General features: G+C 40.3%; 1 protein-coding gene across 1 annotated transcript in view; it reads right to left on the reverse strand.

Moving 5' to 3' along the window:
- ATR (ATR serine/threonine kinase) overlaps nucleotides 1-26,808 on the reverse strand; it is a 165,966-nt gene that overhangs the window by 47,237 nt on the left and 91,921 nt on the right. The window contains exons 28-36 of the mRNA XM_008158576.2: nucleotides 25,688-25,866; nucleotides 22,239-22,403; nucleotides 21,137-21,228; nucleotides 16,315-16,406; nucleotides 15,915-16,092; nucleotides 13,476-13,655; nucleotides 12,884-13,043; nucleotides 10,856-11,035; nucleotides 1,586-1,728 (exon numbers count right to left, since the gene is read on the reverse strand). Coding sequence (XP_008156798.2) covers nucleotides 1,586-1,728; nucleotides 10,856-11,035; nucleotides 12,884-13,043; nucleotides 13,476-13,655; nucleotides 15,915-16,092; nucleotides 16,315-16,406; nucleotides 21,137-21,228; nucleotides 22,239-22,403; nucleotides 25,688-25,866 — 1,369 coding nt within the window. The remainder of the gene's footprint in view (nucleotides 1-1,585; nucleotides 1,729-10,855; nucleotides 11,036-12,883; nucleotides 13,044-13,475; nucleotides 13,656-15,914; nucleotides 16,093-16,314; nucleotides 16,407-21,136; nucleotides 21,229-22,238; nucleotides 22,404-25,687; nucleotides 25,867-26,808) is intronic.

A 26,808-nucleotide genomic window follows, 5' to 3' on the forward strand; every position in this document is an offset into this window, starting at 1 on the left:
TCAAGGACTCTAAATAACTCCATTTTAGAGGAAATGTATTAAGTAAATGTTATATACCAACACATATACTAATACTATACTTCAGAAAAGAAAAATATCCTCTGCTTATGCTTCAATTTTAAAATGCCAATATGCCAGAAATTCTGCTTCAATAACAAGCAATTAATAATCATCATATACAATAAAAGGCTAATATGCCAATAGACCAAACGGCAGAATGAACGGTCGCTGTGATGCGCACTGACCTCCAGGGGGCAGATGCACAACGCAGGAGCTTCCCCCTGGTGGTCTGTGTGCACCCACAGGGGGAGCACTGCTCAGCCAGAAGCCAGGCTCATGGCTGGCGAGTGCAGCCAGGTGGTGGGAGCCTCTCCCGCCTCCACGGCAGCACTAAGGATGTCCGCCTGACGGCTAAGGGGAGCAGGCTTAAGCCATCAATTGGAATCCCCCAAGGGCTCCCAGGCTGTGAGAGGGTGCAGGCCAGGCTGAGGGACCCCCCAAGTGCACAAATTTTGTGCACTGGGCCTCTAGTTATTAAATAAAATTAAGTTTAAATTTTATAAAACTTGAATTCCATTTTGGGAAGAAAACTTGGATAATATTACAATCCTTTCACTTATAAACAAATATTGTTTTGATTCCTGAAAACATTTAAATGAGAAGTCAAAACACACAGTAATAGGCAACTTTAAATATTTATTGCTCTGAAATAAATTACCTTTCAATGTAAAACAATGCTAATGAGCAAGATAAAAACAATGAGTGGAATATCATTATTACTTCTTAGGAATTAATAATTTGTGACAATATAAACAGTAGTCATGAGATAATACATTATTTGGCTACAATTTGCTAATAGATGAAATTAAGTTATATTTCACCTGGTATCTAGTTTAAGAGATAAGTTCTTTCTACAAGTCTGATGTCAAAACCATTTTTGTATAGATATTACTTCTTAGTTAAATTGGCTAGAAGATTCTACTGGCAATTAAATAGAACCATTAAATATGTCAGATTTAGGGTCTTCTGGCATTCTACGGAGGGGGACTCAGGGAATGAGGGTCTGAAATGGGAAGGACATGTAATTTTCATTGTATACACTTGGTACTATAAAATGTTTTTTAAATATATATGCCTTATCCCATTAAAATAATTTTTTGTGGGTGTTTTGTTTTTTTGTTAATCCTCACCTGAAGATTGTTTTTCCCAGTGATTTTTAGAGTGAACGGAAGGGAACGGGAGAGAAACATCCACGTGAGAGAGACATCGACAGGTTGCTACCCACATGCTCCCCAACCGGGGTCAGGGATCAAGCCTGCAACTAAGGTATGTGCCCTTAACCAGACTCAAACCCACAACCCTTCAGTGTATGGGCCAACGCTCTTAACCTCTGAACCAAACTGGCTAGGGCTAAAATAGTTTTTGTTTAAGGAGAGAGAAAAAATTAACATCTCATCTAATGTGATAGGATGAATCAGTGGTAAAGCAGAAAACATCCTGAATATGAAAAGATCTGTGATAACATTGCAATGTCAATAGTCACCTAGACATATATAATCAGCAAACTTGCAGTTCTCACACTTACCTTCCGAAATGAAGGACGATATACCGAATGAGATCACCCTGCTTTTCCATTTTGTTGTCTGTGACCATGGGCATCAATTTGTCATAGTACTTGGCAAGATAGAAATGCCCATCCTCCCACTCTGGCAGGAACAAGGTCACATCCTGAAAAAGAGAACACAGGATACACTCCTCAGAAAACCCCACACTATGCTAGAAAGTAAAGTAAAATATGAATAGGTAATTAGAGGTAAAGAAGGACACTACATAATGATAAAGGAAGCAATCCAACAACAGGATATAACCCTTGCAAACATTTATGCACCCAACATAGGAACACCTAAATATGTAAAGAAAACCTTGATGGACATAAAGGGAGAGGCTGACAGTAATACAATTACAGTAGCAGGGGTCCTCAAACTTTTTAAACAGGGGGCCAGTTCACTGTCCCTCAGACCGTTGGAGGGCCGGACTATAGTTTAAAAAAAACTATGAACAAATTCCTATGCAAACTGCACATATCTTATTTTGAAGTAAAAAAACAAAACGGCAAAAACACCCGCATGTGGCCCGCGGGCCGTAGTTTGAGGACGCTTGTGTAGAGGATCTCAATACCACACCGACATCAAAGAATAGATCTTCCAGACAGAAAATCAACAAGGAGACTGTGTTTAATTGATATTCTCAGAGCATTTCACCCCAAACCAGCAGAATATACATTCTTTTAAAGTGCCCATGAAACATTTTCGAGAATAGCCCACATATTAGAACACAAAACACTGTCTATATAAATTTAAGATGATTGACGGAAAACTACAGGACACTGAAAAAAGAGATAGAGGAAGACGTAAACAGATGGAAGAACATATCATGTTCATGGATTGGTAGAATTAACATCATTAAAATGTCCATACTACCCAAAGCAATCTACAGATTCAATGCACTCCCCATCAAAATACCAACAGCATATTTCAAAGACCTAGAAAAAACTCTCCAAAAATTCATCTGGAATAAAAAAAGACCCCGAATAGCCACAGCAATCCTGAGAAAGAAGAATAAAGTAGGAGGGATCTCAATACCAGACCTCAAAATGTATTACAAAGCCACAGTTCTCAAAACAGCCTGGTACTGGCACAAGAACAGACATATTGATCAATGGAACAGAATAGAGAATCCAGGTATCGACCCAAACCACTATGTTCAATTAATATTTGACAAAGGAGGCATGAACATACAATGGAATCAAGACAGTCTTTTCAATAAATGGTGTTGGGAAAATTGGACAGATACATGCAAAAAAATGAAACTAGATCACCAACTTACACCATACACAAAAATCAATTCAAAATGGATACAGGACTTAAACATAAGATGGGAAACCATAAAAATACTAGAGCAATCCACAGGCAACAAAATCTCAGACATATGCCAAAGCAATTTCTTCACTGACACTGCCCCTAGGGCAATGGAAGCTAAAGAGAAAATTAACAAATGGGACTACATAAAAATAAAAAGCTTTTTCACAGCAAAAGAAACCATCAACAAAACACAAGAAAGCCCACTCTATGGGAGAACATATTTGCAAATGCTATCACTGATAAAGGTTTAATCTCCAACACCTACAGGCAGCTTATGCAACTTAATAAAAGGAAGATAAATGATCCAATAAAAAAATGGGCAACGGACCTAAATAGAATATTTTCCAAAGAAGACAGAAGGAAGGTCAAGAGACACATGAAAACATGCTAAAAGTCACTAATTATCAGAGATATGCAAATCAAAACGACAATGCGGTACCATCTCACACCTGTCAGAATGGCTATCATCAACAAATCAACAAACGACAAGTGTTGGCGAGGATGTGGAGAAAAAGGAACCCTCGTGCACTGCTGGTGGGAATGCAGACTGGTGCAGCCACTGTGGAGAACAGTATGGAGTTTCCTCAAAAAACTGAAAATGGAACTCCCATTTGACCCAGTAATCCCACTCCTGGGAATATATCCAAAGAAACTAGAAACACCAATCAGAAAGGATATATGCACCCCTATGTTCATAGCAGCACAATTTACAATAGCTAAGATTTGGAAACAGCCTAGGTGCCCGTCAGCAGATGACTGGATCAGAAAACTGTGGTACATCTACACAATGGAATACTATGCTGCCATAAAAAAGAAGGAATTCTCATTGGCAGCAACCTGGATGGAATTGGAGAACATTATGCTGAGTGAAATAAGCCAGTCAATGAAAGAAAAATACCACATGATCTCACTCATTTATGGATAATAAAGAACATTATAAACTGATGAACAAAAATATAGATAGAGACAGTAAAGCATCAAACAGACTGTCAAGTTACAGGGGGAAGGTTAGGGAGAGGTGGGGGAGATAAGAGATCAACCGAAGGACTTGTATGCATGCATATAAGCATAACCAATGGACACAAAACTCTGGGGGGTGAGGGCATGCATGGGTGTGGGGTGGGGGGGACAATGGTAAGATATGTACACATACAATACCTTAATAAAAAAAAAAAAACATATTTTAAGATGATTTAAATCATATCATGCATCTTCTGTGACCATAATTCTATGAAACGTAAAATCAATCACAAGAATAAAAATGAAAAACAAAGATATGGATGCTAAATAACATGTTGCTAAACAATGAATGACTTAACAGTGAGATCAAAAAATAAGTCAAAGGATACCTTGAAACAACTGAAAATGAGAACACAAAAACCCAAAATCTGTGGGACATAGGGAATGTAGCCCTAAGAGGGAAATTCATAACATTACAGGCCTACTTCAAGAAACAAGAAAACTCCCAAGTAAATAATCTAATTTTCCACTAAAATTTAGGGACTTGAAAAAGAACAACAAAGCCCAAAGTGAGTATAAGGAAATAATAAAGATCAGAGCAGAAATAAGTAAAATAGAATCTAAAAAAACCCACCCTATCTAATAAAAGAGTAATATGCAAATTGACCATCACTCCAATACACAAGATGGCTGCCCCCATGTGGGCAAAGATGGCTGCTCCCATGTGGACATAAGATGGCTGCCACAAGATGGCCAGCAGGGGAGGGCAGTTGGGAGGGACCAGGCCTGCAAGGGAGGGCAGTTGTGGGCAATCAGGCCAGCAGGGGAGGGCAGTTAGGGGTGACCAGGCCAGCAGAGGAGGGAAGTTAGGGGCAAACAGGCAGGCAGGGAAGGGCAGTTGGGAGGGACCAGGCCAGCAGGGGAGGGCAGTTGGGGGGAAGCAGGCCTGCAAGGGAGGGCAGTTAGGAGTGACCATGCCTACAGGGGAGGGCAGTTAGGGGTGACCAGGCTGGCTGGAGAGGGCAGTTAGGGGCAATCAGGTTGGCAGGGGAGCAGTTAGGCATCAATCAGGCTGGCAGGGGAGTGGTTAGGGGGTGATCAGGCTGGCAGGCAGAAGCAGTTAGGTGCAATCAGGAAGGCAGGCAGGCAAGCAGTTGGGAACCAGCAGTCCTGGATTGTGAGAGGGATGTCCGACTGCCCGTTTGGGATCGGGCCTAAACGGGCAGTCGGACATCCCTCGAGGGGTCCCAGACTGGAGAGTGTGCAGGCTGGGCTGAGGGACACCGCCCCCCATGCATGAATTTCATGCACCAGGCCTCTAGTACAAATATAAATAATACCAAGAGCTGGTTCTTTGAAAAGATACAGAAGATTAACAAACCTTTAACCAGACACAAGATTCATGAAGAAACAAAGAGAGCAGACCCAAACAAATAAAACAAGAAATACAAGAGAAGAAGTATCAACTGACACCAAAGAAATATAAAATATTTTTAAAAAATTATTACAAGCAACTATATGCCAACAAATTGGATAATGTGGACAAAATGGGTACATTCCTAAAAACATAATCTTCCAAAACTAAATCAGGACGTATCAGAGAATCTGAATAAACAGATTAAAACTAGTGAAATATAAGCAGTGTTTTTTGAAGTCCCAACAAAGAGTAGCGCTGGACATAATGGCTTTACATATTAATTTTAACAAACATTCAAAAAACTAACACCTATCTTTCTCAAACTATTTCAAAAATTAAAAAGGATGGAAGACTCCCCAGCTCATTTTACAAGGCCAAAATTATCCTAATTTCAAAACCAGATAAAGATATGACAAAGAAAGAAAATTATAGGCTAATACCCCTGATGAATATGGATGCTAAAATTCTCAACAAAATATTAGCAAACCAAATGCAGGGATACATTAAAAAGATCATATACCATGATCAAATGGGATTTATTCCAAAGATGTAAGGTTGGTACATTACAAATCAATAAATGTGGTACACCACATAAACAAAATGAAGAAAAAACATGTGACCATATCAATACATGCAGAAAAAAGCATTTGATAAAATCCAGCCCCCATTTACGATAAAACTGTCAGCAAAGTGGGAATAGAGGGAACGTACCTCAACATAATAAAGGCTACATATGACAAACCCAGAGCCTATATCATACTCAATGGGCAAAATATGTGTTCCCCTTAAGACTGGGGAGACAGGGATGTCCACTTTCACTACTATTATTCAATGTAGTGCTGGAAGTTAGCCACTGCAATCAGACAAGGAGAAATAAAGGGCTTCACATTGTAAAGGAAGAAGTAACACTGTCATTTGCAGGTGACATGATACTGTATATAGAGAATACTAAAGATTCCACCAAAAAAACCTACTTGAACTGATCACTGAATTCAGTAAAGTAGCAGGATACAAAATAAACATTCAGAAATCAGTAGCGTTTTTTAAAAAGTTTTTTTAAATTGATTTCTAGAGAGGAAGAGAGATAGAAACTTTGATGAGACAAGAACATCATCAATTGGCTGCCTCCTGCATGCCCTATACTGGGGATCAAGCTGCAACCTGGGCATATGCCCTGACCAGTAATGGGTCTCACATGACCACTGGGTAAACTGGCTCTTGGGTCTCCAAGGAGGTGCAGAGTCAGCCACTGCCTGGGGCCACCCAGCAGGAGCTACAGAGAGATCTGCAGATTCCTCCTCTTTGTATTGGGTTTGGAAGTGCTCAGACAAGGCCCACCTGTGAAGCAAGCAGGCTGGTGCTGGTGCCGGTTTCTGGGCCATTTATTGATAGGTTTGGGGCTCCCTGACCCAGCCTGTTTGATAGAGTTTTGGCCTGAGACAGGACAGGCCATTCATATGCAAAAGCTGCTGCGCACAGCTTGGGTGGGGTTGTAAATTGGGTGGGGTGGGGTCTCAGGGAATCACCAGGATGGAGCAAACAGAAATGGCTGCCAGTCAGCCCTGCAGCAGGGAGGTACCAGCACGAGAACAATGACTGCTGGGAGCACCTCCTTCTGCAAGAAGTCGCCCCCGAGTTCTGCCCCAATGCCCAACAGTCCAGTTTCTCCCCATATATGTCTGGGTTCCCCAGAGCCTCGCCCAGCACTGGAGCTCAGAGGAAGTGGGAGCTTGTAAATTCAGTTCACGGTGCTGACCTTTTAAGAGGAGCAGCTGAGTCTCCAGCAGCCTGTGTGTACCTCAGCCCCAATCCGCACTGGTTTTTACAGTCTGTAGCTCCTTAGGGACTTCTTTTCCCAGCTCTGGGATCCTGGTGTGCGCTGGGACCCCTTACTCCTGCAGGTGGCCTCCACAGAGGTAATCTCCCTCCTGATTAAAAAAGTGACACACCCAGGTGCCGGATTAGCCTGTTCCTCGCCTCTGCACCTCCTACCAGTCTCAGTGTGCTTTCTTCTTTACATCTCTAGTTGTAGTACTTCCACTCATCCAGCTTTGGTGCAGTTCTGGATGATAGCTGTTCCGTATTTTAGTTGTAATTTTGATGTGGCTGTGGGAGGCAGCAAGTACAAGCGTTTACCTATGTCTTCATCTTGGTTCTCTCTGTCTGCAGCATTTTTAGGCTTGCCCACCAATCTTCCGACATATGTATGCTAAACCACACCCTAGCTGTGTACATTTGCTTACTCACAGCAACGGGTGAATGCATATTTACTGGGCCTATTTAGTATAAATTTAAGAACTTATATGCATGTATGTATAGCCCAAGGACATAGACCATAGTGTGGGGAAAGACCTTAATTACTATACTATCTAATAAAAGAGAAACATGCAAATTGACCATACCTCCACTATGCCCACAAGCCATGCCCACCAGCAAATCAGGTGCAAGTATGCAAATTAACCCAACAAATATAGCGGCGGCCACAGAGCTGGAGCAAGCAGGAGGCTTGGGTTGCCCCCAGCGATGGAGGAAGCCAAGCTTCCCGCCTGCCCTGGCCTCCACTCAAGGCTACAAAGTTTCAATTATAGAAGATAAATAAATCCCAACAAAAATGTCGGCAGCCATGGAGCTAGAGCCAGCCAGAGGCTTGGGTTGCCCCCCGCAATGGAGGAAGCCAAGCTTCCCGCCCGTCCTGGCCTGCCCTGGCCTCCACTCAAGGCTACAAAGTTTCAATTACAGAAGATAAATAAATCCCAAATACCAGGGCCTCCGCTTGGGTCGCCGGAGAGCATGGCCGGCCTACAAACCACCACAGGCCCTTCGCCCAGGCTGCCCCACACCCCAAGGGAACCCCCACACTGATCTGAGACACCCTTTAGAGCAAACCAGCTGGCCTCCACCTGTGCACCAGGCCTCTATTCCTATCTAATAAAGGAGTAATATGCAAATTGACCATCACTCCAACACACAAGATGGATGCCCCCATGTGGTCAAAGATGGCTGCCCCCATGTGGACACAAGATGGCCGCCACAAGATGGCCAGCAGGGGAGGGCAGATGGGAGGGACCAGGCCTACAAGGGAGGGTAGTTGTGGGCGATCAGGCCAGCAGGGGAGGGAAGTTGGGTGACAGGGCCTGCAGGGAAGGGCAGTTGGGGGGAACCCAGGCCTGCAGTGGAGAGCAGTTGGGGGGGAGCAGGCCTACAGAGGAGGGCAGCTGGAGGGGACCAGCACTGCAGGGGAGGGCAGTTAGGGGTGACCAGGCATGCCGGGGAGGGCGGTTAGGGGCAATCAGGCTGGCAGGGGAGCAGTTAGGCATCAATCAGGCTGGCAGGGGAGTGGTTAGGGGTGATCAGGCTGGCAGGCAGAAGCGGTTAGGGGCAATCAGAAAGGCAGGCAGGCGAGCCATTGGAAGCCTGCAGTCCTGGATTGTGAGAGGGATCCCAGATTGGAGAGGATGCAGGCTGGGCTGAGGGGCCCCCCCCCCAGTGCACAAATTTTGTGCACCGGGCCTCTAGTCTATATAATAAAAGCCTAAGCGACCATTACAGTGCAATGACCAGAATGACTGGTCGCTATGACGTGCACTGACCATCAGGGGGCAGATGCTCAATGCAGGCGTTTCCCCCTGGTAGTCAGTGCGCTCCCTCATGGGGAGCACGGCTCAGCCAGAAGCTGGGCTTACGCCTGACCAGCGCAGCAGCGGTGGCATGAGCCTCTCCTGCCTCCATGGCAGCACTAAGGAACAGTGAGCCAAGCATTAAGGAGCAGCAAGCAGGCAGGTGGTAAGAAGCGAGGGGTTCCGGACTGTGAGAGGGCACGGCCGGGTTGAGGGACCCCCCACCCAGTGCACGGATTTTTGGGCACTGCAGCTCTAGGACTTTTAATAAGTTTTCACACATATACTAATTTTTCTAAGTTTGCCCTCCAGATATACTTGTCACACTTTACCTTTTTCTATCCTGTGTCCCAAAATATTGACACTGATAATTTACATCAAAGGGTCTATTTGCCCTCCAAATATTGTTCTTCTTATAGTTCTCCCATAATTGTTCTTTCCTCAGCAGCTGCTTCCAGCTGGGCCTCATAAGGGTTTTGAGTTATGTATGTATACCATGGCCCTTAATGAAAGATTCCGGGGCTACCTATACAGATCTATAACTTTTTGTCTGTTTAACTTCTCTTTCTCAGGTAATCTGCCTCACAAATTATAGCCACTATCTCTTACTTTATTATTTCCTAACTTCTACATTCTTTTTTTTTTTTTTAATTTTCGTTCCCTTTTCTAACTCTTTAAGGTGTATACTTAAGGCTCATTAATTTTGAATCTTTATTTTCTTTTAATACATGCATATAACATTTGAAATTTCCTTGAAGAATGGTTTTAGCTGCCTGGCCAATGTTGCTTAATGGCTGAGCATTGACCCATGAACCAGGAGGTCACAATTCGATTCTTGGTCAGGGCACATGCCTGGAGTTGTGCACTCAATCCCCAATAGGGGGCATGTAGGAGCCAGCCGATCAATGATTCTCTCTCAACATTGATGTTTCTCTCTCTCTCTCCCTCATCTCCCTTCCTCTATGAAATCAATAAAAATAGATTTTAGCCCTAGCCGGCTTGGCTCAGTGGATAGAGCGTCAGCCTGAGGACTGAAGTGTCCCAGGTTCGATTCCGGCCAGGGGCACATGCCTGGGTTACGGGCTCAATCCCCAGTAGGGGAATGCAGAGGCAGCTAATTAATGATTCTCTCTCATCATTGATGTTTCTATCTCTCTCTCCTTCTCCCTTCTTCTCTGAAATCAATAAAGAAATATATTTTAAAAATTTATTTTAATAAAAAAGAATGGCTTTAGCTGCATCAACATGTCATATTTTTATTATCATTCAGTTCAAAGTATTTTTCAATTCTCATTGCAATTTGTTCTTTGACCTATGGATTACTGAGAAGTATCTGTCTTATAACACCATCTATGTAAATCTTAATAACAAGTAGTAAGGAAGGTATTTATTGTTGTTTGTTCAAAAATTTTTAGGCTAGGGTAGCTAACTTTGGGGAAGGAGGGTGAAAGAGTGGGTTGTAAATTGCTAATAATATTCTACTTCTTAATCTGGGTGATGGTTTCATGAATGTATTTACCTTAGTGTAATAGTGCCTCCAGCTATATATTTACGCTATATATGCACTAAAAGTCAAACAAGTTTCCTGGCTATTATTAAAAATTATTTTTTTTATTGGCTTTAGAGAAAGAGGAAGGGACAGGGAGAGAGAGAAAGAAAGGAAAAAAAAAAACCAATGTCAGAAACATTGATTGGATGCCTTCTGCACACCTCCTACTGGGGATCTAGCTGGCAACTTTGGCATGTGCCCTTACCTATAATAGAACTAGTGACCTTGTTTTGTGGGACGACGATAACCCAATTGAGCCACACTGTCCAGGGCTCTTGGCTATTTTTATACGTGTATTCTTCCATCTGGACTTTAAAATAATTTTATCCATTTTAAAAAACAAAACAAAAGAGTGAGTTTCTCATTGAAATTGTATTATAAATATACCTGCCTTATATTTTTTCATAACTGCATTGCTTTCAAAGTTAGCTGTTTCTTCCATAAATCGGCCTACTAGCAGCATAGCTCGACCATGGATTAACATGTCTTTACTCTCAGTTGGAGTTTTATTTTCAGGGAAACATAATTCAACACCCTTCTGAAGAACAATTAGTGCCTGGTGAACATCACCCTAAAAGAAAAAAAAAAGGCAACAACATTTAAGAACATATTTCTATTTTTTGAAAAACAAATAAAATTGTTAGGATTTAAAGTTCATTAGATATTTTATGTGTAGATCCATTTTAATTTAATGTTCAGCTCTTATTTCCATGCTATAAAAGTAAAATACTAAAAAGAAAACATTGCTTCATTTCGTGTAGAATTCATATTCATTCATTATATAGTCGACCAAAGTGCTGGGAACTGAAAATAAATCTATATGACTGGGGATAAACAATAAATAAATCCAAATTTCTGGCTTAAAAAAGTTCACAGTCAAGTGAAGAAATAGACTATGTAAAATAACAACACAATGTGCTAAATGCTATTAACAGAGGAATATATGTAGACATAATGGGGGAAAGTAAGGGGAGTCCCCAACATGAACCTGAAAATATAGGAAAATGGAGAAGAGCATCAGTCTGGAAAGGTTACCAAATAAGGAAGATCTGAATTAGGTCTTAAATAATGAGTATAAATTTTCCCTGCAGAGAATTCAGTAAAAAAACGTTCTTGGTAGATGGAAAAATAATTTTAATTGGGAGAAAAGTAAGTAGTCGGGTTTTAGCTGAAGCCTAAAGAGTTTGTTACTGAAACTGAAGAGGTAGATTGGAACTCAATCACAAAGGGCCTTTTGTACTTTCTAGAATTCAGACTTAATGCTGAAGGCATACCGAATACTTTGAAGGATTTTAATCAAGGGAACAATGTGATTCAACATGAATTTTAGAAACATCAGACTGCAGTAGTGTATACAGAGAAATGGTGAGACTGCCAAAAAGGCTATTTAGCATTGTTATAGGTTACAAATGGAATGAATAAAAGCAGCAGAGACCAATAAGAGGAAGATGATTTAAAACACTGTTCTAAGGTAGATTTAGTTTCCAACTGGATGTGAAAAGTGAGGGAGAGTAGGAAGTTCAAGATGATGCCCTAATATCTTGGATGAGAGAATGTAAGAGTCCTACTTAGAAAAATAGGGAAAATGGGAGGAGTAACGGCACTGAATTATTAGATGATGAACTGCATTTTTAACATATTGTGTTTAAGGTATTACAACGTATAGAATTACACTAGCTCAGAAAATGATCAGTCACTGCCCAATGCAGCCTGAATTATTACTTTCACTTCCCGCCTGGGAAACATCTCCTCTCCTGTCCTTTCTGAGCCACCATGAAGTTGGTGCAGGTACAGGTGGTAAATGTCAACTTCAGAACATGCTATACCTACTGCTAATACTAAACTGGTGGCAAACATGAGTATGATATATAAATAACAATTTTTAAATCTTAGACATAAGCTTTCCAAGTTAAGATATTTAAAAAGCCCTTTTCTCATTACTGTAGCTTTAATCTGACGATTAGAGACTTTTCTTCTGAAGCTAAGCCCTTCCTAACAAGCTAGATTAATTGGAAGTGAATCTTGATGGTAAGTACTGACAAGTCCACAAAAAACTAATTATCTGCCAAAGATGTGAATAAGGACAATGTTGTGTTCATTTAACAAATATTTTTTTTTATATCTTACTACATATAATCTTTACTAAAACAAAGTAAAATTGGTCACTTCCCTCAAGAAAACAATGAAAAACATGTGAAAATTGAAAGAACTACACTTTCAGTCTTGAAATGAAAAACTATTTGGGGACTTCAGGATAAAAAGAATAGTTCCTTCCCAATTACAGTAGGTAAAGAATGAAAAAAGGTGACAGAAAAAGAAGGCTCTCAATTGAGAGTGGAGACTGTCTGTCATTCAGGCTTTTAGAAAAAGTACATAATCTGCAAAATTCATATATATGATGATATTCCCTTGGCATTACCTTGGACCACAGCCACTTTGCCCTCTCCACATACAGCTCAGCGAGTCGTGATTCTCCAGCATTGAGCAGAGCATTGTAGGCTGTCTGGTGGTGACCAGCCTTTCTGGCTACTCTGGCACTCTGTAGCCAGCATTCTCCAACCATTTCATTGTAATCTTGTCTAAAGAAATGTGACAGAATAGGAGGGAAAGAGCATTTTTAAGTGTATTCAATGCCAATTAAAACACCTCTTTCTAACATGGAACATTCTTAATACACCATTTCAAAGGAATCAAAGATTTGCTAAAAAATACTTTTAATTTTTTTTAAGTGCTCCATTTTTATCGATGAGTCTATGAAGACCTATTAATGACTCATATCTGTACCTCCCCAGATAAGTTATTTTAACATTAAAAAAAAGAAAATATATTGCATGTACATGTAACTCTTAAGTTCTAGGTTTATTTCAACTATGTAGAGTAGCCCTGACCATTAAAAACAGAAAAATAGAGATTCAGAGAGAAAATTAGGAAAGCTAAATACCCCCAAGTAATATACAAATACAATACTAAATTCACAATAATTGACATTTTAAAAGAAAATGTGAAAAAACCTTTTGTTGAGGCTTAATAAAGCTCTCCGGAGAGCCAGAATGGGTTCCTTGGCTCTATAGGAATTCTGGGTCATTTCTAGTCGAGCTACCCAGTTTAGAGAATCTTCTTGAGAATTATCACCTAGAGACTCATGGAAAAGTGGTTTGATGCTATGCTCCAACTCACACAACATGTGTAATCTAGAGACAAATAGAGCCAATGTTAAAATAATATAATCTTCATGCTTATTAATCTCGTATATAATGCATGTATATTAAATTAGCCATGAGAATCTAAAATGTGCAGTTTTCTTTGGAAGAACTTTAACCAATACATATTCTCAGTAAATATCCACAGTAACAACCTTTCATATTGGGTATAATATGATGTTGATTTAAATATTTAGTCCAGCTTGATCCCCAGTGTGGGGCATTCACGGGCCAGCCAATCAATGATTCTCTCTCATCATTGGTATTTCTATTTCTCTCTCTCCCTTCCTCTCTGAAATCAATAAAGATCTATTTTATTTTATGTTTACATATTTTATTGAAGTTTACAGAGAGGAAGGGAGAGGGATAGAAAGTGAGAGAAACATCAATCAGCTGTCTCCTGCTTGTCCCCTATTGGGAATTGAGCCCACAACCAAGGTATATGCCCTTGACCAGAACTGAACCTGGGATGCTTCAGTCTGCAGGCCGATGCTCTATCCACTGAGCCAAACTGGTTAGGGCAATAAAGATATATTTTTTAAAAATATTTTTAAAAATGTAGTGCTTACTATGATCCCCAAATTCCTATTAATTAAGTTAGAGAATGATATATAAAACTAAATTCAAATGTATGAAAATAAAATTTTATCACCTCTATGAAGATAAAAGAAAATATCAATCCAATATATGTCAACATAAATATTTGCCCAGAAGAAGACTTGGCATAGTAAATGTCAGTAAAACATGAGAAATGATACATTGATTTTTTTTCCTCAGAGTAATGGAATCACTCATACTTTTACACTAGCCTATTATTCAGTCGGTATTCAAGAATACAACTACAGAACAGAAATAATTTTAATGGTTCAATCTCTGATTTCATTAAGCTATTACTAAAGGGGCTTATAAAAATATAGTAAATTCTTCTAACTAAAAAAAATATTGCTTACTTATCATTTTAATTTATTATAGTTCAATTAAAACATGTTTAATTATTTCCTTCAGATGAATTAACAAACCTAAAATGTTCGCCATCATGTTCTTCCTTATCTCTATAAGTTGATAAACCTTCCTAGTAATGTAATGCCTACATTTTGGGGGAGAGAAATGTCAAATGTCTTTCTAAATGAGAAGAAGGGAAGGGGATCAATAAATAGTGAAGACCAATGTGTCAAGCACAGATGTCTAGATTACTTAAGTTAGTTGTATAAAAAATAAACTATGAATTACATCAGGACAAATGTAAGATTTTTCTAGTTATTTTTTTAGAAGTCTCATAATTGCCTTCCCAATTAATAGAATGTACATTAAAACATTTTTTTAAAACTACAAGATAGCCCTGGCCAGTGTTGCTCAGTTGGCTGGAGCATCATCCCATAAACCAAAAGGTCAGAGGTTTGATTCCTGGCCAGGACACATGCCTAGGTTTTGGGTTCAATACCCCAGTAGGGCAAGTGTGGGAAGCAACTGATGGATGTTTTTTTTTCTCTCTCTCTCCCTCCGTTCCTCTGTCCCTCCCTCCCTTCCCCTCTCTAATGACCATGCCTTTGGGTGAGAATTAGAAAAAAATAATAAAATAATAAAAATAAAATAATAATAATCCTACATAATAAAGAGGTAATATGCAAATTAACCCTCATGCCCTTACAAGATGGCTGCCTATGACCAGGCCAGCAAGGGGATTAGTGAAGGACAACCAAACGACTGAACAAGCAGGCTGTGTGGGGTGACCAGGTCGGCAGGGGGGTTAGTGAGAGACGACTAAACGACTGAACAGCAGGCTGCATGGGGTGACCAGGCCGATGGGGAAGCCATGAGGGGCGACCAGGCTGGTGGGGGGGGGAGGGAGGTGCAGTTGGGGGTGACCAGGCCGGTGGGGGGGGGCAGTTGGGGGTGATCAGGCTAGCACACAGAGGCAGTGAGGGGCGATCAGGCTGGCAGGGGAGGGGGGCAGTTAGGGGCGACCAGGCAGTCAGGCAAGCGATTAGGAGCCAGTGGTCCAGGATTGTGAGAGGGTGCAGGCTGGACTGAGAGGACCTCCCCTCCGCATGAATTTTGTGTACTGGGCCTCTAGTAAATAAATAAAAAGGGAAAACTATAGAGTGATTGTGAGTTAAAGAATGAAAAAGCTATTTTGTTTAGCTATGCATGATAACAAACATAATATCAGTTATTTACTAATCAAAACATTCTAAGCCTATCAGATGATACTTATAGACCAGGAATATAAATATGGAAACTTTGAAATACCTGACAATATACTCATATCCTCGTTGATAAGAGCCTCTTTCAAAGCTTGCAGCTGAAAGAGGTACAATTTGTTCGGCTCTCACTAGTTTCAATGTATCATAAAAAGCTGTGGTATCTCTTTTTTTGACTGATAATAATAGCTGCCCCAGTCTGACACTCCATGTGGTAGATTTCCCATCTGAAAAACAAAGAGTCAAGGAATGAGTACTGGGTCTATGAACAAGTTTTATTTCACTTGTTAAAATGGTCAGAAGAAATACTGAACAGATGGTTTCATTCTACTGTAAAAACAAAACACAGCTATCAAAACAAGCTGAGAGATTAATTATGATGATTGCTTAGACACTTAAGTCTATTTATGGCATCTTAAAACAACTTATATTTTAAGAAGTAATTTTACCTGCTGCCAAATAGTTTTCTACCAAATCCCACTGTGATAACTTCCAAGCTGCTTCCACTCTGTATGTGTTTAATTCGTCTGTCCATTCAGACCTTTTAAAAGAAACTCATATTAACCTTTAATTTCTTTCAATTTAAAGTGGCAAAGATTATTTTCATTAGTTTAGACACTCTATATACTGCATTTATTTATTGTTCTATTTATTGTATTTGCACTATAGTGTATTTTGTATCTCCCAAATTTTAATCTTCCGATTTTCTGAAAACATTTCTTCAATAATTACTTGTGATAGAGCCATTTAAAAATGCCATTCTTTGCCCTGGCTGGTGTAGCTCAGATGGCTAAGCATAGTCCCATGCACTGAAAGATTGCTGGTTCGATTCCCGGTCAAGGCACATGCCCAGGTTGTGGGTTCAGTCCCCTGTTGGAGTGCTTATAGGAGGCAACCAATCATTGTTTCTCTCTCTACCTCTCTCAAATTATAAAGACATATTTTTAAAAATGCCATTTTGTGATGAATTGAGTCAAGCCATATAATAGAGCAGAATTAGTACCTGGATAATTACAAAATGTATTTGTAAGATTATCTCTGTGCTTCACTTGAACAAAGGTAAAGGAGGAATAAAAGCCAAATGAACATACATGCATTCAGAGGTAATCAATTCCAATAACTTGGATTATGAGTGAAATTTAAGATAAAATTATACGAGATGATGCAATGGGTCAGGAGCAGGTGGGGAGTACATAGAACACTGTATTAGGGCATAAGAAAGTGACAAATGATGTGTCAATGGCATAACAGGATATAAAACCAGCTAACTAAAATATATACCTATTCTTTTTTTAATGTGTTTTTATTGATTTCAGAGAGGAAGGGAGAGGGAGAGCGAAGTAGAAACATCAGTGATAAGAGAGAATCACTGATTGGCTGCCTCCTGCACGCCCCCTACTGGGGATCAAGCCTGCAACCCAGGCATGTGCCCTGAGGAATCAAACGGTAACCTCCTGGTTCATAGGTCAATGCTCTGAACCACCCAGCCGGGCTATACCTATTCTTAAAACTACTTCAGTAACTTAATGTGAGTTTGTAAAACCAGTATAATATAGGTACTTATTTTTTATAAGTATTCTACTTAAGTGACACTAAGAAAACTAGTGATATTTTAGGTCATGACTATATAAAAGAAGCTAGACTTTTGCCATATTTTTTCTTTATTAATCATACCATTTGAATACCTGCTACATGCTAGATTCTGGGCGAGGCACATTTTTCCATTTAATTCATTAATAACAATGAAAGGCACACATATCCCCATATTATAAAAACGGTGCCCTGATCCTAGTTGGAGTGTTGTCTCTTGCACCAAAAGGTGGAGGGTTTGTTTCCCAGTTGGGGTGCAGGTGGAAGGCAGCCAATCAATGTCTCTCTCCCTACGCCCTCTCCCTTCTCCTCCCTCCCAACCTATGTAGCTCAGAGGTTGAGCTTTGACCTATAAACCAGGAGGTTCAATTCCAAGTCAGGGCACATGTCCAGGTTTCAGGCTCAATCCCCAGTAGGGGGTATGCAAGAGGCAGCCAATCGATGATAAACATCATTGATGTTTCTATCTCTCTCTCCCTTCCTCTCTGAAATCAATAAAAAAATATATTTTTAAAAGTCCTCCTTGTTCTTTCTGTAGTAAAAACACATGAAGAAAATGTAACAAATAAATTATCCAGAGACAGAGAAACAACGATCAGACCATCAAACCTCAGAGGGAAGGTAGGGGAGGGTGGGGGTAAGGGGGAGAGATCAACCAAAGGACTTGTATGCATGCATATAAGCCTAACCAATGGACACAGACACCAGGGGTGTGAGGGCATGAGTGTGTGTGTGTGTGGGGGGGGGGGGGGGGGGGGGATGGGAGGATAAGGACACATATGTAATACCTTAATCAATAAAGAAATTTAAAAAATTAATTTTATTTCATTTTTTAAAAATCCTATATAATAAAACTCTAATATGCAAATTGACCGAATGGCAGAACGACCAGTCGCTATGACACACACTGACCACCATGGGGCAGCTCCTGCATTGAGCATCTGCATCCCAAGAGGGAGGCGACTGGCAGCAGCGATCAGGGGGCGGGGCCAGCCAGCGGGCATCGCCAGGCCACCAGCCAAGGCGAGTGCCAGCGGGGGCCCCTTGATCACCCCACAGATCAGCCCTGATCACCAGCCAGGCCTAGGGAGCCAGCCCTATATATGGGGAAGAGTCTCTTAGATATAAAATTAAAACCTGGCAAGGCTACGCTAATACTAAAAAAACAGGATGATGCAGCGATGACATACATGGACTCTGGCTTGCACATTTTGTTGTCAGCCCTGATTCTGACACTTATAACTGTGTGACAAAGCCAATTACTTAACTTCTGTCTGCTTCGGTTTTTCTACCCATCAGATGGGGAAAATGGTACTACTGCCTCAGAAGGATCATGTTATGTACTTTTTATAATCAGGGCAAAAAAATGTAGCTGCCCATACAATAGCAAAATGCCTTTCACCTGTATAAAAAGTATGGTCACTGGTGCATGCAGCATCCTGGATTGCAAGAAGGATGTCTGACTGCTGGTTTAGGCCCAATCCCCGAAGGCCTAATGGCAATCAGACATCCCCCGAGGTCGCAGGCTGGGCTGAGGGACGCCGCCCCCCCATGCACAAATTTCATGCACTGGGTCTCTAGTAAAAAATAACAGCATAAATACTGAATATTCTCTCATTTCTAAATATGAATACCACCATAAACAATCAAAAACAAGGAGGCCTTGCCGAAACCGGTTTGGCTCAGTGGATAGAGCATCAGTCTGCGGACTGAAAGGTCCCAGGTTCGATTCCAGTCAAGGGCATGTACATTGGTTGCGGGCACATCCCCATTAGGGGGTGTGCAGGAGGCAGCTGGTCGATGTTTCTCTCTCATCGATGTTTCTAGCTCTCTATCCCTCTCTCTTTCTCTCTGTAAAAAGTCAATAAAATATATATATTTTTTAAAAAGGCCAAAAGAAATATAATAAAAATTTAATTTTCAAAACTATAATTAACTTTACAAGTTTATCACTAGATGCCAGACAAACAAAATGTTAGAATAAAAATCTGAGGAGAATTAGTATGATTTACTATCTGGAGAGTGTGTGTACCAAGCATTATACCAAAAATGTACCAAATTACAATGAGGATCAGGCTGTGAGAACTTATCCTCATAAATGAGTGCATTTAAAAGAATAATTGTGTAAGTCAAGTATATTTGTTTAAATTGCAAGTACCCCCCCTTGAAAACACATATCCTCAATGACCATTTGCTCCAATGTGAACAGCATCATTCATTGAATATTGAGAGGTGCCATTTCACAGATCAGATCCCAAGAAAAGATGAGGAATCTAACTATCCAGTGTTCATCATAAGGAAACTTGATACCGTGGTTTGAACCATGATAAACTTATAAATTTCTGCAACCCCTTTATTCATAAGGTCTCTCAACTAATCTAGAGAAACACATCTAAAACTTAAAACCTATTCTTTTCCTGTTTCTGCAAAGTTTCCATCATCAGGCTGGTGGGAGGCGGGGCCGTTGGGGGTGATCAGACCGGCGAAGCGGGGGCAGTTGGGAGTGAGCAGACCAGCAGGAGGGCCAGCTGGGGGCGAGCAGGCCATCAATGGGGGTCAGTTGGGGGTGATCAGGACAGTGGGGGAGGGGCAGTTTGGAGTGAGCAGGCCAGCAGGGGGGCAGTTGGGGGCGAGCAGGCTGGCAGGGGAGGCAGTTGGGGGCGAGCACACTGGCACGGGGGCAGTTGGGGTGATCAGGCTGGTGGGGGGGCAACTGGGGGTGAGGAGGCCAACAGGCAGAGTGGTTAGGGGCAATCAGGCGGGCAGGCAGGTGAGCGGATTAGGAGCCAGCAGTCCCGGATTGCAAGAGGGATGTCCGACTGCCGGTTTAGGCCAGATCCCTGTAAACTGGCAGTGGGACATCCTTTGAGGGGTCCCAGATTGGAGAGGGTGCAGGCCGGGCTGAGGGACACACACACCCCCTCCCCCGTGCACAAATTTTGATAAATTCTACTACTGGAATCCATGTGACCAACAGTAAGCTTCTCTGATCTTAGACACTTCAGAATAGTTGTCTTTATAAAGCACAGTTTAAAATGTATAGAAACTGTACTTAGTAAAAACAGTGGCCTGTGTGCTTTTTGGTTAACTAATATCCTATTCCTTTTGGTCAGATCTCACTGCCCAGAAAAGTCAGTTGGGGCTTGGTAAACAATTTAAAGAACAAGGTTTTCAGGTCTCAGAGCATGGCAGCTTCAAGAGCTAGAAACTCCAAACTAGAACCGTGTGACCTTCACTTTGCCACACATAAGTGTTATTTTCTGTTTGGTATTATTTGGTTTCTTTAGGAAAGGAAGGTTGCTTTCCTTTTCATCAATCCTTTGGGGAAATCAACCCACACAGTGCAGAGTGGTGTTCCACATGCATCTCAGTCACAAAGGCTCCCCAGCACAGACAATAACGAACACTGATAATGCAGGAGAGCTCAGACACCCTTTGGAAGTGCCTACATGAGCCTCACCAGGAGTAAGTGAATTCTGGAAGGTTTCTGTTTTAACGCAGATCTAATTCAAGGACGACTCTTTAGACAGAAGATAAAATGTTAAGTGCTAGATCAATTTATAAGAAAGTAGGGAAAAAAGTATTATTTAGTGCTTATCTCCAATGCATGAAAACAAAAACATTTTATTACTTTAGTAATTATTATGTCAACCCAATTCATTAATTTTAAAAATATATTACCTGTTAGCATGCACTCCATTCACCTGAGTGATTACAGTAGATAGCTGACCAAGACCTAACATGGACTTCACTACACCATGATAATGAATGATCTAAAAATTTAAAAATATTTAAAATAACAATTGTGACTTCAGATATATCTTGGGAACAAAAAACAGTTTAATATTTATTTTAAAAAATACTATTTACCTCATTAAGCTTATGCATCTTTAGCAGTCAACTTGCTTGGTATATGGCAGAGTCTTCTATCAATGTCATATAACATCTGAATTTTTTTTAAATGCAGACAACCTTAAAATCTCAAATTAAATTTCTTATTTTTTTCCAGATTTGGTCTAATTTTTGGTTCAGATCAAATATAAAAGTAACAAGTACTCTTTACTATTTTATTTAAAGATTATTTGCCATATTGTCACAGAAAATGAAAATTCAAGGTCACAATATTATTAATGTAGATTTTGGGCTTTAGTAACAAGAAAGTTAAATAGGATTATGTAATATTCTTTAAAGCTGAAAACAATGGATTGTGAAAAAAACCCAGTACATTGAGCTTCTGAGAAAGTGAACATGTCAAATATGACAAAAAGCAATACTCTAAGATTAGAAAGAATTTAAGCCAAAATTATAAATCAACAATTCTCAACCCCTCTCCCCATATCCCCATGGGTAACTGTAGCTCATTGCTTCTAAGAAACCACTTCAGAGTTTCAGATGTTGCCAGGGAACATGTGAAATCTGAAGAAGTTCCTTAGACTAGAGATCACTATTATTATTAAAAATTGGTGCATGTCTTATACTTTTAATAGCAAGCTAAAATTACATAAATTTTAGAGTAATTTAATATACAGTTTAATATAAATATACTTTGCAATAATCTCATTTATTTGGGGGATATATAAGGTCATAGAAATTTGGTATTGGAAGGGATCTTGGAGATCTAATGCAAGTCTCTACTTTTATCAATCAGAAACCTCAAGCTCAGAGATAATGAAAGAGTTTCCTAACACACTGGGACACTGGTAGAGACAGTAGTGAACTAAGTTTTCCAGAGTTCCTTGTACAGGGTTATTTTCACTGTGTTGCCTTTCACGCATCATCTTACCTGGTCTGGCTCTAGCTGAATGGCCCTGTCGTAACAAGCAGTAGCATCCCTCAGTAAGCCGATGCTCTCATGTTCAAGGATCTGTTCTTTCAGAGACGGTTCTGCCTTTCGGATTGCACTGACTCCAGCCACTCCATCTGGCTCATGCATAGCAGCATATAGTTTCTTTGTTCAACCAATCAAATGAGAGGAAAAACACAACTGAAAATAAAACTATCAAACCACCAGTTTACATGAAAAGGACATAAGAGAATTTTTTTCTCAAAGCAGCAATATTACAATTTTATTCCCCAGCCTTTCTATTACCACAACACTCATTCCATTCCACTTAAATACACACCAACATTAGTAACTGTTATTGCTAACAAGAGCTATAAAGAACCTCAAGGTTCTGAACTCTCTTTAAACCCAATTTCAAATAAATTTGGTTGAGTATAATTTATGTCTTTTGCTGCATTTGAAAACAAAAAAAACTAAACAAGTACTTTAAAATGTTGGTATTTAGATGCCTTCAAGAAACCTAAGACATCAAATCTGAGTTCCAAGGGGATATTCAGGTTAAAGATAAAAATCTAGGAGCAATTAGCACAAAGACAGCAGGGGAAAGAATGGCATGATTTAAGAAATGAATAGAGAGAGTGAAGAAAAGAGGGAAAGGGAAGAAGAGTATTATCTATACCAGTGATGGCGAACCTATGACACGCGTGTCAGGACTGACACGCGTAGCCATTTCTGATGACACGCGGCCGCCGAGGATGAAACATTTGCGAAATAATGTTTTTTCCTCAAAGTGACACACTACCCAAGTTAGGCTCAGTTTTTTGGCGAAGTTTGACACACCAAGCTCAAAAGGTTGCCCATCACTGATCTATACTAATAAAAGGGTAATATGCAAATTGATTGGGACGCCCTCATGCAACAACCGAACAGCAGGCTGCATGGGGCGACCACGCCAGCAGGGGTGGCAGTGAGGGGCAACCAAATGACTGAACAGCAGGCGCATGGGAAGACGAGGCTGGCAGTGGGGGTGGGGGGGGGGGGGATACTGAGGGGCGACCAAATGACCAAAAAGCAGGCTGCATGGGGCGACCAGGCCGGCAGGGGGGGCAGTGAGGGGCAACCAGGACGGCAGGGGGGGGAGTTATGGGCGATCAGACTGGCAGGCAGAGGCGATTAGGGGTGATCAGGCTGGCAGATAGAAGCAGTTAGGGGCAATCACACAGGCAAGCAGGCAAACGGTTAGGAGCCAGCAGTCCCAGGTTGTGACAGGAATGTCTAACTGCTGGTTTAGGCCCGATCCTACAGGGGTCTCAGATTGGAGAGGGTGCAGGCCGGGCTAAGGGACACCCCTCCCCCCATGCACACGTTTCGTGCACCAGGCTTCTAGTCTATAAAATAAAAGCCTAAGCAACACTTACTGCAGAATGACCAGAATGACCGGTCACTATGATACGCACTGAGCACCAGGGAGAGCGCCGCTCAGCCAGAAGCCAGGCTCATGGGTGGAGAGCGCAGCGGCGGTGGCAGGAGCCTCTCCCGCCTCCAAGGCAGCGCTAAGGAGCAGCAAGCCAAGCGGTAAGGAGCAAGGGGTCCCGGACTGCGAGAGGGCGCAGGCCAGGCTGAGGGACTCCCCCTCCCCCCGAGTGCATGAATTTCGTGCACCGGGCCTATAGTTTATAAATAAGGAAGAAATAACAAATAAAACTGAGAACAGAAACCAAAGTAAGTTGAAGAAACCTAGAGAATGTGGTATCCCAGGAGTTGTGGGAAAAAAGCAAATGTCTTATTTAAGAAAGGAGTGGTCAAATAATGTTGTGAGGTTAAGCAAATGAGGTTTTAAAAACACTGACTGAATTTGGTAATATAAGCACACTGAATTTCTTAGTAAGAATAGTGTCAGTAGAAAGAAGACTTGTTGGACTGGGTAAAGGCTGAATGAGAAATAAGAAGTGAATACAGGGAAGATAGATGATTCTTTTAAAAACTGACTGTGAAGGAAAATTGCATCTGAAGGAGTAGCTAAAATCAAGGGAATTATAACAAATTTAAATGGGAGATACCAGAGCATGTCTATACACTTATTTACTCTGGCTGAAAAATAAATTAATACTAGAGAAAGCAGAAATAGTTGAAGGAGTGAAATGGTTAAAAATTGAAACTATAAGTAAGAGGATTAAATTTTGACAGGGAATCCTTCCTTAGGAACAACAGAAGAGAAGGAAAAGAATATGGTGCAACAGCCAGTGTGCTTTCAGATTTGACAGGTATTTGGTTTCTATTTTCCTAATGAACAATGAAGCAGGTACATCAGCTGAGAGTAAATGAGACTGAAGAAATGAAGAAAAGGTTATCTTGAAGAGGGAGAAAGTGGGTTTACTAGAGAAACATTTAGAAGAATTGAAGGCAGTCAAGCTTATAAACTTAAAAGCAGTTAAAAACCAATTCTGTGATTGTGATATTTTTCTCCAGCAATGTTCAGCTGCTTACATGCAGATACTGGGAAGGCAGATTGGGTGAATTTATTCAGAGTTGAAGTTTTACAAAGTGAGTACAATACAGAAGGGAGAAAGACAAGGGAGTTAAATGTCCTTGTAAAGGGAATGATTTTAACAATGAACAAAAGACTCAAACTAGATAAGGAAGAAAACAATGACAGGAGAGGGCTAATATTTATCCAGACTACAAGCTACTAATTTTCCAGTTCTCGCACCACACTTTGTTTTTCTCCTGCAAAAAGCCCACCAATTTTGACCTCTTATTTAAGTCCCATTGCATTAGCCCCACCTGCCCTTAGTTTCTTTTCTTCCCCAAATAGTCATAACATTATCACCTAAACCGCTTTTCACCAGCATTGCCATGGCTGAGCCCATGTTTCTCACAATAATAATGGCCTGCTTGCCTTAAATTATAACCCTTTTCAAGTCCTTCCTCCATGACTGCCATAGACATTTAGCTAAAATGCCATTCTGACTAAAGCACTTCCCTGGTTCAAATCCTCTAAAAATCTTGGGCAACTTAGAAGTTGTCTGTGATTTATCTTTCCTCTGCCATTCCATATGGGCACTCTTTCTCAAATCCATAGGCATGCCACTGCCTGGCATGTCTTGCCTCCTCCTTTTACCTATCATTCATTCATTCTTTAAGACCCCTTAGATATCATCTTCAAGAAGCCCTTACTAACCCCTTTCTCAGCCACTCCCATCTTTCACCACACCCTACAAAGAAGATGAGTTAAATGTCTTTCCTCGGGGCATATCTTTGTCACCGTACTTAGATATTACCAAGGTGGTGTTTATCTCTCTCCACTAATCTGCAAGTTTCTAAAGTACTTACAAATATCTAGTTCCTAGCACAGCATCTAAAACACTCCATAAAATGAATAATATTTCGTTTCCTCATAAAAAAGACTACCAATAAACATTATTAAACTCACTATATGAATTTCAAACCTGTAAAAATCCAAGATGCTCTTGAATATCTTGCTTCTTTTCTGTAATAAATGATTCAAAGTGCATTACAGCTCTTGTGTATGCTTTAGAGCGAAAAGAAGCTACTGCGAGAGTATCCTGAGGTATAAGGTCAAGAAAACGAGTTACACTCTGATAGTCTTCATGATCCACAGTAGATACTAGATTATAAAAAGATAATTAAATAATTAAAGACTTAGAAAATAAAATTTTAAAAGTGGTAATTTTAATTTCAATTTTCTTATTTTAAATTCAATATATTTCACTAACAAAATTACCAAAATGTATTAGGGTGTCATATTTAGAATGCAACTATCAACAAGATGATTGTTCAGAGAATTCTTGCTTCAACTTCACCATTATTATTTACTTTACCTTGGATAGTCATTTAACTTATTTGAGCTTTCGTTTCCTCATAAATAAAAGGGAAGTGTTATTATCTATCCTGCCTTCCTTACTGTGTTGTGGTGAGGGTTAATTATAAAACTATATTAAATGTAGAAAAGATATAAATATGATACAAAAGATATAAAGGTGAGTTATTTATTATTGATACCTCTAAAAACACTGATAGAGTATAGCTATTTGTAGAAAAAAGCAGAAATACTAAAGTAACCTTTTTAATTTTAAAGTTCAGATTTCTTTATTAACAATCTGGCATGTTTTTTCTGTGTTGCCTGCCATATATACATTATCAACTATTATAATGGAAACTGAAAGTACAAGTGCCTTTGAAGTAAAACCACAGATATTTTAAAAGGGTACATTTTTTTCAGCAGTCTAAGAAAAAACTTAAGTTGGAAGCTTCTAAATGAGGGCAGTCCATTTTGTGAATTCTTTTTTTAAAATCTCTCTTTTATTTATTTTTATTTTTTAAAATAATTCTTTATTGTTGAAAGTATATGTCACCTTTTTCCCCCATTGACCCTCTCTGCCTGCACCCCTATTTTATAAATTCTTATTTATAACATATTATTTATTTATTTTAAAAATATTTTTATTTTGATTTCAGAAAGGAAGGGAGAGGAAGAGAGAGAGATAGAAACATCAATGATGAGAGGATCATTGACTGGCTGCCTCCTGCATGCTCCTTACTGGGGATT

Source organism: Eptesicus fuscus, chromosome 9 (assembly GCF_027574615.1).
Source record: "Eptesicus fuscus isolate TK198812 chromosome 9, DD_ASM_mEF_20220401, whole genome shotgun sequence".
Lineage (NCBI taxonomy): Eukaryota > Metazoa > Chordata > Mammalia > Chiroptera > Vespertilionidae > Eptesicus > Eptesicus fuscus.